Below are 16,740 nucleotides of genomic sequence, written 5' to 3'. Positions count from 1 at the left end.
AGGCAAGATTTCTCTGTGTAGACTTGGCCATCCTGGAATTCTCTCTATAGATGAGACCAGGCTGGCCTCAAACCCACAGAGATCCTCTTGCCTCTGCCTCCTGCGAGGATTCAAGGTGTGCACATTTGTGGACATTCTCTGACCCTTTAGACAGCCATTATGTTTAGACAGGGAATTTCAGTTGCAAAGTTAAACATTTAAACTAGAAACTGGGCTTTGTAAATAATTGTGAGACACATCTGGCATGGTGACTAATACTTGGGCGCCCAGTAACTGAGGCCAAAGCAAGAAGATCACTGTTAGGCCAGCTTCATCTATGTATTTAGTTACTGGTGAGCTAGGGCTAAGTAAGACCCCCATTCTCAAAAAAACAAAGGCGGGGGGAGCTGTGAAATACCATCAGAATTGTTCAGAAACTTAGCTATAAAATCGAGCAGCCCAAGCCGGGTGTTGGTGGCGTACACCTTTAATCCCAGCACCCGGGAGGCAGAGACAGGCGGATCTCTGTCAGTTCGAGGCCAGCCTGGTCTCCAGAGCAAGTGCCAGGATAGGCGCCAAAGCTACACAGAGAAACCCTGCCTCAAAAAACCAAAAAACAACAAAAGAGCAGCCCAGGGGGCTGGAGAGATGGCTCAGTGGTTAAGAGCACTAGATGCTTTTCCAGGGGTCCTGAGTTCAAGTTCCAAGAACCACAGGGTGGCTCACAACCATCCACAATAAGATGTTGTGCAGGCATAGGCATTCATGCAGGCAGAACGCTGTATGTGTAATAAATCTTAAAAGAGAGTTTGCGGCCAGCTTGGTGTCTACATATTGAGTTCTGGACCTGTCAAGACTATGTTGTGAGATCCAAAAAGAACGAGTATGGGTGATCCTGTATGCTTTATGTTTCACTGCTTTGTCTCCTTGAAGCCCTGAGGCTTCTAAACCTCTAACCTCAAGCCTGTGCCTGACTCCCCAGCCTGCCTTGCTCCGGAATCTCTAGTGGCCAGACAGGCACTCAGTAAAGCGCACTTGTTAGATGCAGGAAGAGACACACAGGTGCAGTGGCAACAGGAGCGTTCATTCCCGTTTCCAGTCTCCCTGGCACTGTTTACAGAAGGAGCCATCCTTACACAGTGTCCACAACAACAACATGCACAGCAGCACCGGTCAGCCTGCCCTTAAGGGACTCTACCGGAAGAGCCGGTATGTCCTAGGCAGGCGCCCATCTCTGCTGGCCAGTGCTGCCTGGATGTGGTCATAGGTGGGCAGGTCAGTCAAATCACCCAAGGCAGCTACAGCAGGCTTCCCACGGAGCATCTTGGAAGCAACCCTCTTGATATCTTCTGGCTTCACATTGCCTACAATGGAGAGCAAAAAGCAGTGAGGGAAAGAGGAAAGTCTCCATCTCAGGCTATGTGTGCACTGCACAAAAGCAGGCTAAGGAGCCCTGATCTACATCTCCACCACTGGGGGTGGAGGTGAGGGCTGCCGAGAGATCCAGCTCAGCTGCAGGAGGACCCACCAAAGGTGAGTCAGGGCAAAGTCAGAGTAAGTTTCCAATAGATGGGGCACAGCAGTGGCTTAAAACTATTTTCAAGCTGAATGGAGTGGTATGTACCTGTTATCCTAGCACTTCCGAGGTAGAGGCAGGAGGATCAAAATCAACACCAGCCTGGGCTACATAAGACCCTGTCTCAAATCCCCTAAGCAGCAGCAGCAGCAGCAGCAAAAACTATTTTCAAACACATGAGGGCAGCCAGGCAGGGTGACACACACTCAGGAGTCTGAGTGGGAATACCTAGAATTTGAGGACAACCTGAGCTCTGAGTATGAGAGACTTAAAAACAATCTGACAATGGAGGGCATAGTCACCCCATCAGAAGTTTCAAGTTTAGACAGTGGGCTGTCAATAGTCTATTTTCCAGTCCAAACTACTTCCCCCAGTGCTGCAAAAAACCCAGAAGATGGGTTTAGGTGTGTTGAGGACAGCTGACAGTACCCAAGCTGCCTCCATATACAGCCCTGTACCAAGATTCACATCCAATTCCAGAAGATTGCAGGCAAATTAAACACAAGCCATGAGACACACTGCCAGAACCACAAGGCAGAGCCTGCAATGAGCAGTGTCCAACCCAGTGACACTGCTCCACAACTAGTTGTCACCTAGTTCCCAGGGCTAAGAAGCCTACCTAGTACAGAATGGAACTGAGAACAGAGTCTGAGTTCTACCCAGAGGACTTCTCTGCCAGACTGTTGGAGAGGGCAGAGCTTGTGGTGTGGCAGACAACAGGACCATCTATTTTTCTGCTCCAGGGCACAACCTCAAATAACCCAACCCAGGCTTTTGTGTATACTCACGAATGAGCGTGCACAGCTCGTGGGGCAGCTTTCTTGAATGTGTAGCCAATACCTGCCTCCCCACATCCTCAAAGATCACAGGCCTGGACTCCAGGTTCATCATGAGCATGGACATCAGCTGTGTCTTGGCTCGTTCTAGCTCCACCTAAGGGTCAATCACCACCAGTCAGGGCCTGACCTGAACATACCCCAGTAAATGGCCACCACGTGCCCAAAGATGAGCACAGTAGAGGCACTGTTCCCAGTCTTGTTCCCAGTCTGATACCCCTCCTGAGCATGGGAGGAACTGAACTGGAAAAGCCTTTGTCACACCTGAGACAGATACGTGCCCAATCTCTGCTGCTTGTTTAAATCACAGGAAAGCAACATGCATCAGGAAGTCACACTTGGCTACACGGGAAACTGGAGGATGTTGATGAAACAAGGACTCTAGTTGTTCAGCTGAGCCTCTGGCTAAGTGTGGACTTCAAATGTGGCAAAGAATCAGGACCACAAAGGGACAGACCAAACTGGGTATGTCAGCATTTGCCTGTAAGGCTAGCATCCAGGAAAAGGTGGGGGCAGGAAGACTGCAAGTTTGAGGCCAGCCTGGTTATAAGAGTTTGTCTTAACACAAGTTACTTGTCACTTGTACAATTTCAGGCAAATACTTAATACTGTAAATTTTCTCAAATAGATTTGACATTAGTAGAAAGCACTTTATCAAGCTATAGTTGGAAAAACAGAGCATTAATTCCAGCTGTGCTGGGGGTGGAACCCAGGGCCTTGAGCATACCTAGCAAGCTCTCTACCACTGATCATACCCCCAGACTTTGGTTTCTTTTATATATTAGCTCAGGCTGGCCTTGAACTCATGACCTCCTGCCTCCACTTTCTGAGAGACAGTTGGGATCACAGGCATGCATATGCATTACCTTGCCTTGCTGTGCTTTTAATTTTTAAGCATATTTTAATTTTCAACAATGTTGCCTTTTGGGCCACCCGTTGGTGGTGCACACCTTTAATCCCAGCTCTCAGGAGGCAGAGGCAGGTGGATCTGAGTTCAAGGCCAGACTGGTCTACAGAGGGAGTTCCAGGACAGCCAGGGCTCCACAAACAAATCGGATCTTGAAGAAAAAAACAACAACTAACTTGGGTTCCAACATAAAATGGTGCCGAAGAAAGGTCCAGAAAAGACCCCACATTATTGCTCATCTTGTATAATGCTGCATTAACTCATGATCCTTCTATAAGAAACACTGTCCTTAGGTAGCAACAGGAAAGGCAATGGAACAGCTCAGCCTGTGGTTCTCTCAGGTGTGTGACTTAGATGGGTGGATCAGAGTGCAAGAGATGCTGCTCCAGGCCTTACCAAATCCACTGTTCTGCCCATCAAGATAAACTCCTTTGTGATGATTTCCACCATTTCTCGAACCTATAAAGGAGCATGAGATGAGAGTGTGAACTGAAGCACTGGCCTGCTGACTTCATGAATACACCCGCCACCACACCCAGAGCTGTGGTACTGCTTTGGAGGGTGTCCTGGAGTGAGAAGTGAGAAGTGAAGGCTCTTTACCTGTCTTGGGTCTGCACTGGCATGAATGCATAGGAGGCCTGTGTCTTCATAGCTGTGGTGGTAGGAGGTTGCATTGTACATCCAGTGATGCCTGTGAGGGGACATATTGTGTCTGGGTGAATGTGACAGAATGGCTGGAAGGTGTCAGCACAGTCTGTGCACACAGCAGCATAGGGATAGCAGCAGTAAGCCAGCAGTACCCACCGATTGAGCACGTTGAGGTAGAGCCTGGAGAACATGCCTTTGCCAGGCCCTCCGGCCGAGAAGGAGCCCCCTCCACCCATCATCATATTCAGAACAGCAAAGGGGATGAAGTCGTCTTCCTATGAAATGCAAGGCATAATAGTCAGCCATAGTGGCTTGGCCCCACTGATGCACCTGGCCTAGACCTCAACTCACCAGGAAGGAACAGCTTTCAAGTCCCACCATGATGTGCGTGAGCTCAGGAATTGGGGTTGGACCAAGGCTGACATTGGACATGTCTCTCTCCACCTGTAACCAACCAGACACATGTCAGCAAGACTGGCAAACTTCCACTAAGCAAACAGCCACATTCAACTAGACACCAGGTGACCTTAGCCCTGTCAATTCTTGCCCTGAATAAGGGACATTCTCATGCTGTCACGGTGCTGGACTGTACACTAAGGGGAAGCATACACACATCCATCAAAGGACATATCCAGAGGCTACATGGCACAAGCCCTGAGAGCCTTCTTGCTGAGTTACCTTGACGATCCCCCCAGTGTACTGTGCTACTGATCGGTCAACATCCACAGCCCCAGTAGCTCCCCAGGCAGGCTGAGCTCCCAAGAGGTACTTTCTGGCACATTCCACCAGGTGCTCATGCTCCACTCCCACTCCAGCAAGCACCATGCGGTCGGGGGTATAGTAGTTCTTCAGGTAGGAATGCAGCACTTCTCGATCAATCTTTGCTATGTTTTCTGCAGGGCAAAACCGGTGCAGGCCCACTGTGTTCTCCCTAAAAGCAGCCTGAGGCAGGCAGAAGGGAAATAAACAAAAGCGAGAAAGAAAACATCAGGTCTCCTGAGGCAAGACTCCACAACATGGCATACAGCCACATCTGTGACAAAAAGACTGGGCATTATCTATGGTCTGGCTGTTTGAGGAGTGGCACATGCCTTTAATCTTAGCACTCAGGAAGCTGAGGCTGGGGATTATGAATTCAAGACCAAACCTGAATAGTATAGCAACTGTCTCAAACAAACAAAAAACCCAAAAATCAACTAAGAAGCTAAGCCTGTTCTGTAAGCCTCGCCACCTGCAAGGCCAACAGCAGGGAGAGGCACATGTGGGCTCCTATTTTACTTCATGAATCATCTCGGTGAGCAGTGGCTCTGGGTCAGGTCTCATGTTCAGGTCCTCAAGCTCAAACTGGACAGTCATCCTCGTCATCTCAATTTCTTCATCTGCAAGAATCCAAACAAGTGTTTGGTCTGAACCAACAAGGTAGAAGGCAGCACTAACCCTGAGCAGCTGAGACTGGCAGATGCTCTAATCACCTCCTAGGGAAAGCCTTAGAGCATCTATGTATGAAAGGGAGCATGCCAGATGAATATTAGGGACCCCAGCCTCTTCTTCTGGTCTGGTCTGCAGCTCTTGGACCTGCTCCAAGCTCAGCTGCCTCACCTGCTGTCTGTTCCAAAACACACCTGTGACAACACAAGGTGGATGTGATGGCACTTAGGAAACAGACACCAACTGAGTCAGGGCTTCATTCCTCAGCCGAAGATATAAGGCCAGGCTGCTATGAAACTGAGCAAAGGGCAGCTGGCACAGACCAGCATCTGTTTCCTCCAGGATCCTCCTAACAGGAATCTCCAAGTCCTGCCATTTGAAAGGCCAGAGAATAATGGAGACCATGCAAGGGAAACTTCTGTAGGCATGGATGGCTCTAGGTGTTTACACACAGGATGAAAGGCAATTCTGAAACAGAATTTCAGGAAACCCTTTAAGGTTTTTAGAGAGAGGTATGGAAGTATGAAGTGTTTATACAATAGTAAGGCCTTGTTTAAACACTTGCACCACTTCCAATGACTGATGTAACAAGTGTCCATCTCCAACAGTGCCCTCCCTCAGTTACAGCCCTTCCAAAGCTCCCCCCAACCACCCAGCCACAGAGCCACACCTGTCAGGCAGGGGTGCAGAACCACGTCAGCCAGCAGGCCCACCACAGTGTCCAAGCCTTTGCTGTCGGCAGACACAGCATACATGGTGGTGTCTCTGGAAGAAAAAAAGCCACAATGACAGATGCTAGGTTCACAACAGAGAAGCCATAACTGCCCACAGTGATGCTTTCCAGATACTATAGAACCAAAGAATTGCTTCTTCCTCTATCCACAGAGGGAATCTCTCTAGGTTTCCCAAGCCTGGCTAAATAACCAGCTGGTCCAGATGAAGACTGGCTTCACATGGAAACACACCCAGCTTCAGACAGCTGTCAGAGCCTGCTGTCTGGCTTAGCATTCCTCACAGGTCAAGGCCTGGACAATTACAAGTTCAAAGGACATCAGGGAAGAAACAAGCATGGCATGCTTTCTGTCCCCCACACTCCATCAGGCCTGCTGTTAATCTCTGCAGCCTCTCTGATTCTAGGGGCTCCAAGAGACTAATGACCAAGGATAAAGAGGATAGTTTTACATGGACATAAAATACCTTGAGGTCTGGCAGTCACAGATACCACCATGCTTTTCCAGCGTAAGCAGAATTTCATCTTTGCTGTCAAATCGAGCAGTAGACTATAAAAATAAGAAAGCTTAAGTAAGCAATCCAAATCTCAGGAAATACTAAGAAAAGTTCACTTTTGCTTTCAAACACACAAAAATATCTGTCTTTTACGATTTAGCATCAACTTCATAACTGAATTAACTAATACAAGTTCTACAAAGAGAAAAACTGAAGTTCTAAAAACCACAAATTAGGGGCTGGAGAGATGGCTCAGAGGTTAAGAGCACTGACTGCTCTTCCAGAGGTCCTGAGTTCAATTCCCAGCAACCACATGGTGGCTCAAAACCATCTGTAATGGGATCTGGTGCCCTCTTCTGGCCTGCAGGCATATATGCAGGCAGAATACTGTATACATAATAAATAAATCTTAAAAAACAAAACAACAAAAAAAAAACTAGCCCAGACTAATGGCTAGGAGGCCACCAGCATGGGACTGACACAGACCCTCTGAACGTGGGTGTCAATGAGGAGGCCTCGGCAATCTATGGGGCCTCTGGTAATAGATCAGTATTTATCCCTGGCTTACAAATGGACTTTGGGAGCCCATTCCTAGGGAGTGGAGGGGGATAGGGTGGAAGGTTGGGGAGGAAGGGAGGGAGAGGGATTGATACATGAAGCAGGCTTGCTTCTAATTTAAATAATAAAAAACCACAAATTAAGACACTAACCGAAAATGCCAATTTTTCCAAAAAATGAGCAATTCCACTAAGATATTTCGCTTCATATCGTGATCCTGAATTAATAAGAACTGGTAATAAAAAGAAAATTGACAGGTTATGTCAGATATTCAAAACATATTTAATCAACAGAAAGCTTTCAAAAGCACTGTTGTAACTTGGCCAGTCACTATTACATTGAGGGCAATGAACACATCTGTTATCCTTGGTAATGGTCTTACAGACACAAAAAAGTCAATGTTTATGGAATCCTACCTATCCCATACATAATGGAAACTTCTAGAATTACAGAAAAGTAAAATGGGGACAGAGGCATACCTTATATAATATCTCCAAATATGGCCATCGTTCGAATCTTGGATAAGTTTTCAAAACTAACAAGTTTTCCCTGTGAGTAGTCTATGATGGACATACTAATTACAGCTGTCAAAATGGAAAGCCTACCTTAGGCATGACAACAGAACTTACTTCCTACGGTACAGAATTGTCCAAACTTATTTTGAGATGCCACACGAAGCCCATTGTCCAGCGTGGTAACTTTGGTTTCAAACTTTTCCTGTCCATCAACTGTAGCAAAGACAGGTTTGGGCACTCCGGGTAAGGGAGAAGAGAGGGGGATGTTGGGGTACGTGGCACCACTGCTGAACCGTCTGTGTGCAGGAGGTCCAAACCTACAGAACAACCAGCCAGTTACATGAGTCAGTGGTGACCACTCATGTACACCACATGTGTGTTCATGAGAAGTCAACAGGGAAGTCTTCAGTAGAATTTACTCCATGGCCTCACAGAATGTGTAACAGCGATGGACATCCAGGTTCTGCCATAGGCTTTCAGGCAAGTTACCTGAAGCCTTTGGTTCCTTTTTAACAGAAACATATTTGTTCTTATTTTATGTGTTTGAGAGCTTGCCATCACGTGCATGCCTGGTGTCCAAGGAGGTCAGAAGAGTGTTGGATCCCCTGGAAGTGGAGTTATGAATGCTGTGAGCCACCATGTGGGTGCTGGTAACCAAACCCAGAAGAAGCAGTCAATGCGTTTAACTGCTGAGCCATCTCTCCGGCTCCAGGTCTTTGGGTCTTCACTGCCCACTCTGGACAGCAGGGTGTGTGAGAAAGCATTTCCCACATATGAAGCCCTGGGCCAGCCCTGTTCCTCAAGAGTTCCGCCTTGGGTCTGGAAGGCCCCAGCAGGCTGACTCCACCAAACCCTCGAACTAGCTTCCAGTCCCCGGCTCGTTCTCCAGGCCCAACGCGCCTGCGCTCTGCTCCAGGGCCCATTCTCCTCTTCCAGTTCCTTAGGGTGCCTGGTCCGCTCCTCCCTCCCCACCCAGTCCCCATTTCTTCGCGCTAGGACGCGCCTCAGTTTACCTGGGCCGCGCGCACCGAACCGCAGACCCCCGAAGCAACCGCGCGGCCGCCCACACCGCCGTCGCCATCGCGCCGCCGCGCTTCTGCGGTCACTTCCGCTTCCGACCCCGCCCCGTGGCGTTCGGCGCTGGCTTCCGGCCGGCCGTGCCGGATCGGGCATAAGCTGGCAGTGGCGCGGTGGGCCATGGGGTCACGGCCGGGTTAGGGCGCGGCGATGTCGGGCTACACGCGGCGGCCGGGCGCGCCCCCACTATCGAGGACCCGGAGCCTCGTGGTTCCCGACGGTAAGCGGCGCGCGGCCGGGGCTGGGCCGGGGGTCGCGGGCGGAGGTGGCCCGCGGTGAAGCCGCTCTCGTTGTCGCTTACAGCTCCTGCGTTCTATGAGCGCCGGTCTTGTCTCCCCCAGCTAGACTGTGAGCGCCCCCATGGCGGGGACCTGCACCCCCACTTCTTCGGCTTTCGGCCGACGTTTATGTGCTATGTGCCCAGCCCGGTGCTGGCTTCGGTAGGAGACACAGGTGAGAGAGGGGCGCCGGCCGCAGTGCGGAGCTGGGAAGCGCGGGGAGCCCTCCCCACAGCCCGCCTGCCCGCCCCGAGGCAGGAAGGTCAGTGCCCGGTGGAGCTCGGAGACCTCTTTAGCCCACTGGATTGGGAGAGGTCAGGGGCTGGATTTAGTGGGTCTGCGTTCCACCGGCAGCTACGCTGTGAGCGCGCCCTGGTGTGTAGTTTACTCTATACCCAGCTTTAGGAGCCATCCTCCTAGTCCCAGACTAGGGCCAGTCAGTGGGAGTCAGGCGGTCTGCGGTCTTCACCTCCCTGGACAAATGCTGCAGTCATAAGGCTTGCTGTGATTACGGTGAGCTGACAGTGTCTCTTTGCAGATTTTGGCTATGGAAAGGGGAAATATACTAAGCAAGGTCCGCCGGGAGCCCATGAGACGCGCTTTGGAGGTAGAGTAGCTCAGTGATTCTTCTTGACCTCTTCCTCAGACACGGTGCCAGGCCATGGACTGTCAGAATGACAGGGTTTAAATGGGTGTGCCTGGAGCCCAAACAATCAGTGGAGGTAGAAGCCCAAGGATTGGAGACTGGGTGTGAGGGCAAAAATAACCTAAGATGTCAGAGGTGCCTGGGAGGTGGAGAGTATCATCAAAGGGCCCTGCAGAGTCAGCAAGACACAAGTCACAAGAACCCACTTTACTCAGGCTGGCACCTGGAAGGGATCCACACAAGTAACTGGAGTGTGGTAGGAGTGGAGGAAGGTAGAGGCTGATCAACTAGGTTACCTGGAGAAAAGGTCAGAGGAAGGAATGGCATGGAGTAGTTCTGGGCACTGTGGCATCCCAGAAGCTTTCAATCACCTATAGGAGTAACCATTAGCCCACACTGAATGTGTGGAGTCAAGATTCACTGGGGAGCTTCAGTGGTATACCAGTTGTCCAAATGTGTTCAGGACCCTGGACTTGATCTTTGGCACAGTGTGTTGTTTTTTTTTTTAATTTTTGTATTTTTTTTTTTTAAGGTGGCAAGGGGTGAGAGTATGCCAAACAGACCTGTTCTCCACCCTTTTTGGGCAGCTTTCTTATTTGTAGCATTCTCTGAGTCACAGTTGAAATATAATGGTAATACAAGATGTTGTTGGACCCTTTAACAGTCTTTGTGGTGTCCGCTATTTCAGGTGACAAACTTGAAGACCTTGAAGAAGCCAATCCATTTTCCTTCAAAGAGTTTCTGAAAACCAAGAATCTCAGCCTGTCAAAAGAAGACACGAGCAACAGTCGAATTTACCCGAAGGTACATCTGGAAGCTGTCAATGGTTGCCTTTGATGACATCTCTTCTAACTTACAGCTTTGGAGACAGACATTTGAGTGTGGGGAGCAAAGCAGGACAGCTGTGGCTGCTGTTGGAGAAACTGTGGGTGGAGCAGCTGCTTGGCTCCTTTTGGTAGATGAAATGGGCCTTCTTTGTGCAAGCTGAGCATAAAGAAGGCTGAGTGTGGGCTTGCAGGTCACAGTGTTTATCTCCACTGTTTTTAGGAAACCTCGAGGCACCCACTGGGAGTAGACCACAGCAGCCCTGCCCCCCAGCCTGTGGGGTATGGCCTGGAATATCAGCAGCCGTTTTTTGAAGACCCAACGAGACCCAGCAACCTGGAGGAGGAGGAGGAAGAAGATGGATGGAATGGAGCTTACTTGCCATCCACTGTGGATCAGACTCATTCCTCTAGGGCCACAGAGAATTTATCACCCTGTGGCACCTACCTTTCCTTTTTTTCCAATGCATCAGAGCTGGCAGGTCCTCAGTCTTTGCCCCCATGGACAATGAGTGACCCTGACTCAAGGGTCTCCCCAGCATCTCCAGCTGGGAGTCCTAATACAGACTTTGCAGCTCATGGAGAGTCCCTGGGAGACAGACACCTTCGGACGCTGCAGATAAGTTATGAAGCAGTAAGTGAGGGCTGTGCGACACCGAACACAGACAGCTGAGCAGTGTTCTCGAGAAAAGCTGCAGTCATCCACTTCTTGGATGGCCTGGGTTTAATGCAGCAGAATGTCTCCATAGAGGGGCCTAGAGATATAGCTCAGTAGTAACGTTTTTTTCCTAGCACGTGGGAGGTCCTGGGTCCTGAAAGAGAGAGAGAGAGAGAGAGAGAGAGAGAGAGAGAGAGAGAGAGAGAGAGAGAGAGAGAGAGAGAGAGAGAGAAAGAGAGAAAGAAAATGGAATTTCTCCATGGAGAACTCTCCCCTTGGTTGGTTGTGCTGTTAGTGTAGCAGGCTGAGAAGTACTGTGGTGAGCTCAGAGGCAGGCAGGCAGGCAGGCAGGCATGAACTAGAATGAATAAATGGTCCACTGGAAGTGTTTCCGCGGGGATGTCCCACTGAATGTACTACATGAAGGGAGGTTTTTAAATTAGTCACCTAGAAATATTCAAGTCTGTTGCCACAGTTATCTTCTCTGGAGGGTGATTCCATTGACCTGTGCTATTTAAGTTCTGGAACTGGGTGTGGTAGTTCACAGCTGTCATCCCTGCACCTGGATAGTGAAGGCAGGAGGAACAGGAGTTCAAGGCCTTCCTTAGCTATATAGGAACAAGTTGGAGGTCAACCTGGTTACAGGAGATGCTGCCTCAAAAGGTACTTAATGGGCAAATGGGATGTGTCTCCACACTTCAGTCCTGCCTTGAATGCATAAGGCTCTGGATTCTACCTCCAGACTGACCAAAGAAAATATTCCAGAACAGAAGTATGTTCCACAGTAGTATGAGTGTCTAAGAGGATTTTTTTTTTCTCTACAGCTGAAAGATGAAAATTCTAAGCTCAGAAGAAAGCTAAATGATGTTCAGAGCTTCTCTGAAACTCAAACAGAAATGTATGTAAACTTGTAGTTAGGAATCACCTTACAAACCTTTTCTACCATTCAGAGAACTTGGTTCCAAGGGATGAGGTGCCTAGCTGCTTGTCGTCCATAAACCTTAAAGCAGCAAATGCACTTTGATGTTGTTTTAGTCTTTTAAGCACCAGACAAGTCAGCTGAACTTTGTCTTGGTTGGCTGAGCTTGAGAAAATGATATCTGTGCCTTCTACTGGGAACATGGAACAGTAATAACTGGAGGTCCTTGCCACCTTGTGGCTGGCTGCCTGAGGCAGCTTCTCCATCCATGGGCTCTAGTGGGTTTCTCCAGTTAATGAGGCTAAAGTGGAAGCACCCTTGACAATGGCCTGGAGAACTCAATTCAGTGTTTCCTTTACTGAGGGTGAGGACGCTTGAACGAAAGTTGGAAGCGAAGATGATCAAAGAGGAGAGTGACTTCCATGACCTGGAATCTGTGGTCCAGCAAGTTGAACAGAACCTCGAACTGATGACCGTACGGAGGGGCTCTGCTCTGGGGTAGTGGGCAGGGGGCAAGAAGCTGCTGAGACAGGGCACTTGCTGCTGTTGCCAGAGTCCACAGCTGGCCCCTGAGTTTCTCACCATGCTAAGTATGTGTTCTGTAGTAGTCCAGCATACTCTGGTACTGGAAACAGGTTGTGTCTTGGGGTAGGTAGTCTCCAGTGCTGTTGGTGAGCAGAGGCAGAGCCCAGGTTCTTTTTTGTTTGTTTTTTTGTTTTGTTTTGTTTTGTTTTTCGAGACAGGGTTTCTGTGTGTAGCTTTGGAGCCTATCCTGGCACTCGCTCTGGAGACCAGGCTGGCCTCGAACTCACAGAGATCCACCTGCCTCTGCCTCCCGAGTGCTGGGATTAAAGGCGTGTGCCACCAACGCCCGGCAGAGCCCAAGTTCTAAGGGATGGGTGTCCATGGGCAGAGTAACCAGGAAGGGAGGTTATAGCTCACTGCTATCTGTTGAACTAAGTGTCCTGTACTTGTGTATTGTGTTTACAGAAACGGGCTGTAAAAGCAGAAAATCATGTCATGAAGCTGAAACAGGATATAAGTTTGCTCCAGGTAAGTAGAAAAAAGGGTTTAACTGTTTGCTTTTTCTTTTGTAAAGTCCCATTGATGTGAGTTCAGGGAAGAAACAAAATGTGAGCTAGGCATGGTTATGTTTGCTTATAATAAATCCCAGCATTCAGGAGGCTTGAGGCAAAAGGAAAGTCTTAAGTTTAAGGCTAGCCTGGGCTACAGGGCAAGAAGCATCTGTTGTGAGTAGATCAAGGCCAGGCTCAGCCCCATGTGCAGGTCTTTGCCTCTTGGGTGTGATGCAGCAGTTGTCCTCTGAATTGCCTTGTATCACTAGTTTCTCACCCTCCTTCTAGACACAGCTCTCCAGTTTCAAACGAGAGAATGAAGCCTTGCGGTCCGGCCAGGGTGCCAGCCTTGCAGTGGTGAAACAAAACACCGATGTGGCCTTGCAGAACCTCCATGTTGTTATGAACAGTGCACATGCATCCATAAAGTGAGTCCCTGGGTGGCCTGGCTTCCAGATGTTCTAGCTCTACAGTCTGACTAGACTAGGAAGGGAAATGGGCTAAGTGGTCTGGCTAACCTGCTAGTTCACACTAGGTAGTCAAGCAGGGTTATTCTTTTGTTTTTAAGACAGGGTCTCATCATGTAGCTCTGACTGGCCTGGAACTCTGTAGACCAGGCTAGTCTTGAACTCACAGATATCCATCTGCCTCTGCCCTGGAGTGCTAGGATTAAAAGCATGTACCACCATGTTTTGGTTTTTTTGTTTTGTTTTGTTTTCTTTTGTTTTGTTTTTGAGACAGAGTCTCTCTATGTAGCCCTGGTTGCTCTGGAACTATGTGTAGACCAGGCTGGCCTCAGACTCCCCTGCTTGTCTCTCAAGTTTTATGACTAAAGGTATATATTATCATACCCAGTTTAAAATTTATTTTTTTTTCTTTATTTTATTTTTTTGGTTTTTTGAGATAGTGTTTCTCTGTATAGTCCTGGCTGGCCTGGAACTCTGTATATCAGGCTGGCCTCAAACTCAGAGATCATCCTGCTTCTGCCTCCTGAGTGCTAGGAGTAAAGGTGGGATTTTTTTTTTAATTTTTAAAAATTTATTTTTATTTCATATACATTTGTGTTTTGCCTACATGTACATCTGTGTAAATGTTTTGGATCCCCTGAAACTGGCAGTTATGAGCTGCTATATGGGTGCTAGGAATTGAACCCAGATCCTCTGGAAGAGCAGCCAGTGCTCTTAACCACTGAGCCATCTCTCTAGCCCCAGATTTTTTGGTTTTTTGTTTGTTTGTTTTTGAGACAGGCTTCTCTGTGTAGCTTGAGAGCCTGTCCTGGAACTCGGTCTGTAGAGCATGCTGGCCTCAAACTCACAGAGATCCACCTGCCTCTGCCTCTCAAGTGCTGGCTAGCTCCAGATTTTTATTTTTAATCTGTCCCAGAGAATCTTCTCACCTGGAATATATGGATGATACCAGGGCTTGAATCCAGCTCCTTTACCCAAAGACCCTGCAGCTCTGAATAAAGGGAATGATGTAGATTCCCCCTTATCCAGAAGACTACCACAGTGAGCAGAATACTGTGCACTAGACAGTTGATGATGGGGATTAAACAGTCACCAAGACTGCTGCTTGGTAAACCTGTCAAAGTGTACTTATCTGACCTACTGTACACGAAAGCATAGTATTCCTCCTGGTAGTTGTCCTCATGACTAGGAATGTGGCTTGCAGGGACTGCTGACAACATTGAGAGCACTGCACTACCACCTTGGCCTAGGCAAAGACCAAAATTCAGAATCAGTTTCTACTGAACTTGTCTGGCTTCCAGCCCACCATCTGTACCTGCCTTGCTCTACTGCTAGACCCAGGTAGCTGGCCAGTGCACAAGCACATGTGCCTGAGGACAGCCACACAAAGTCCAGTGTTCCAAACCCTGGTTGATCTGAGGAACTCTCTCTCTGGGACTCTTTCGATCTGTCGCTGGCTGCACAGCTGGAGTAATGACCCTGGTATCTGTCTGTTTCAGGCAGCTGGTGTCTGGAGCAGAGACCCTTAACCTCGTTGCTGAAATCCTGAAGTCTATCGACAGAATTACTGAAATTAAAGATGAGGCGGACTCTTGAGAACCACTAGCTGCCACCAGTTCCCACCACCTCTGCACCAGTGTCACCAACACGTCTTCCAGATGTGCCCCTAACCATGCAGTCTTCACCAAAGCATTTCATGGCCTAAGCAGTGTCACTGGCCACCTACAGTATGGGGCTCCTTTCCACCAGCTGCACCTGATGGTTTACACACAGTCCTTTGGGGAGAGTCCCCTTGTTGATAGACTCACTGATTTACTAGAAGGCATATTTGTAAAACCCAGCAATTTTTAGAAGTCACTAAAGCTAAAAACAGCACTTTCGTAAGAAGCTTCTTCCACTATCCTCTTGGATTTAGCTGTAGGATAAACTCGGACTCAGCCTCAACTTTGTTAAGCTGAACACTGAGCCAGTGTGGAAGTGAGCAGCCGGTACAGGGACTCATGCCTTTTTTCTGTCATTCAGTGCCTCACTAGATGATGGTTGACCATTGTGGCCTTAATAGGGTGGCTCCTGCAGTCAGCCTCAGTAAGGCAGCAGCACCATTTGCTAGATGCTGTCCTCCCACCAGGACCATAGGACCAACCAAGGTCACAGATCTTCCACGTTGCAAAGCTTTGTAAACTCACTGCTGTGAGCCTTCAGCTTTGAAAAGCCATTTGGGACTGTCATTTTTGATGCATGTTATATATCAGTGAGCCTTTTGCACAGTGCAATTCAGACTGAAATTTTAAGGACACCCTGGGGGGTCAGCACCAGGTCTCTGGACTGTCTGATTTTTCAAGGACAAGCAAGGCATAATCAGCACCCTGTGCTGAGGGGTGGGGGTTTGCAGACCATTTTCCTATAGATTTTTTTTTTTTTTTTTTTTTTTTTTTAATTTTCCTTTTCCCCTCCTGTTGAGATCAACAACTTTCTTGTCTAAATAAATCCTCAAGATCATTTGTACTGCCTTGTCATTCTGGCTTTGTCAGTGATTCATGCTTGAGAGCCACCCTGCTTTTTTTTTTTTTTTTTTAAAGATTTATTGTATATACAGTGTTTTGCCTCCATATGTGCCTGCAGGCTAGAGAGGGCACCAGATCTCAATATAAATGGTTGTGAGCCACCATGTGGTTGCTGGGAATTGAACTCAGGACCTCTGGAAGAGCAGCTAATGCCCTTAACCTCTGAACTATCTCTCCAGCCCGCCACCCTGCTCTTTTAACCTCAAGGTCTGCATCTTGTGAGGGTGTTTTTGTCATTGCTGGCTTATCAGATCCCCAGGTTCTGGACCCTTGAAGTCAGGCATATTGCAAGAATCTACACTCTTCAGTATGATGGGTGAGCCACATCTTTGCTGCATGTTTTGAGACTGGGTGAATGAAAACCTAGCATCAGATCTTTAGACGACATTAAATTACTAGGCCCTTTAACTCAGCCACAAGGAAAGTTACCACTTTCTGAAGCTGTAGTGTTGTAGCATCCCCATCCCACTGCTGGTTGTCAGTGACTCAGAGCAGACCAAAGTGAAAGGTGGAGGGACATAGAGGGAGGCTAAGGAAATGTTCCCTTTGCCCATCAT

At 48.5% G+C, this 16,740-nt stretch overlaps 2 protein-coding genes across 7 annotated transcripts; one reads left to right on the top strand and one right to left on the bottom strand.

Annotated features, from left to right (window-relative positions):
* Window positions 1–1,042: 1,042 nt before the first annotated feature.
* On the bottom strand, window positions 1,043–8,755 carry Pmpca (peptidase, mitochondrial processing subunit alpha). 2 transcript variants are annotated; one of them, XM_027422955.1, is made up of 13 exons: window positions 8,688–8,755; window positions 7,789–7,991; window positions 7,312–7,391; window positions 6,572–6,654; window positions 6,045–6,139; window positions 5,225–5,325; window positions 4,625–4,888; window positions 4,298–4,390; window positions 4,103–4,221; window positions 3,899–3,989; window positions 3,695–3,757; window positions 2,344–2,488; window positions 1,043–1,343 (listed from the first exon to the last, which is right to left on the bottom strand). In XM_027422955.1, exons 1-13 carry the CDS (start codon window positions 8,753–8,755, stop codon window positions 1,174–1,176), a joined length of 1,575 nt encoding a protein of 524 aa, XP_027278756.1. In that variant the 3' UTR covers window positions 1,043–1,173. The 2 variants fall into 2 exon arrangements, with proteins under 2 accessions (XP_027278756.1, XP_027278758.1); XM_027422957.1 differs by lacking the exons at window positions 7,789–7,991; window positions 8,688–8,755 and having other exon boundaries at window positions 6,045–6,137; window positions 7,312–7,367.
* A 44-nt stretch (window positions 8,756–8,799) lies between these two features.
* Entr1 (endosome associated trafficking regulator 1) lies at window positions 8,800–16,124 on the top strand. Of its 5 annotated transcripts, XM_027422958.2 has the most exons (10): window positions 8,803–8,971; window positions 9,055–9,204; window positions 9,568–9,636; window positions 10,364–10,479; window positions 10,723–11,133; window positions 11,982–12,055; window positions 12,440–12,551; window positions 13,067–13,129; window positions 13,441–13,580; window positions 15,119–16,124. In XM_027422958.2, the coding sequence occupies exons 1-10, from the start codon at window positions 8,902–8,904 to the stop codon at window positions 15,213–15,215; spliced, it is 1,302 nt and encodes a 433-aa protein (XP_027278759.1). In that variant the 5' UTR covers window positions 8,803–8,901; the 3' UTR covers window positions 15,216–16,124. The 5 variants fall into 5 exon arrangements, with proteins under 5 accessions (XP_035301955.1, XP_027278759.1, XP_027278760.1 ...); XM_027422959.2 differs by lacking the exon at window positions 9,568–9,636; XM_027422960.2 differs by lacking the exon at window positions 9,055–9,204 and having other exon boundaries at window positions 8,804–8,971.
* The last annotated feature ends 616 nt before the right edge of the window (window positions 16,125–16,740 follow it).

The sequence above is a fragment of the Cricetulus griseus genome, chromosome 6, assembly GCF_003668045.3.
Source record: "Cricetulus griseus strain 17A/GY chromosome 6, alternate assembly CriGri-PICRH-1.0, whole genome shotgun sequence".
NCBI lineage: Eukaryota > Metazoa > Chordata > Mammalia > Rodentia > Cricetidae > Cricetulus > Cricetulus griseus.
The sequence above is the reverse complement of the archived record's forward strand: the minus strand, read 5'-3'. Positions and strand labels throughout refer to the sequence as shown.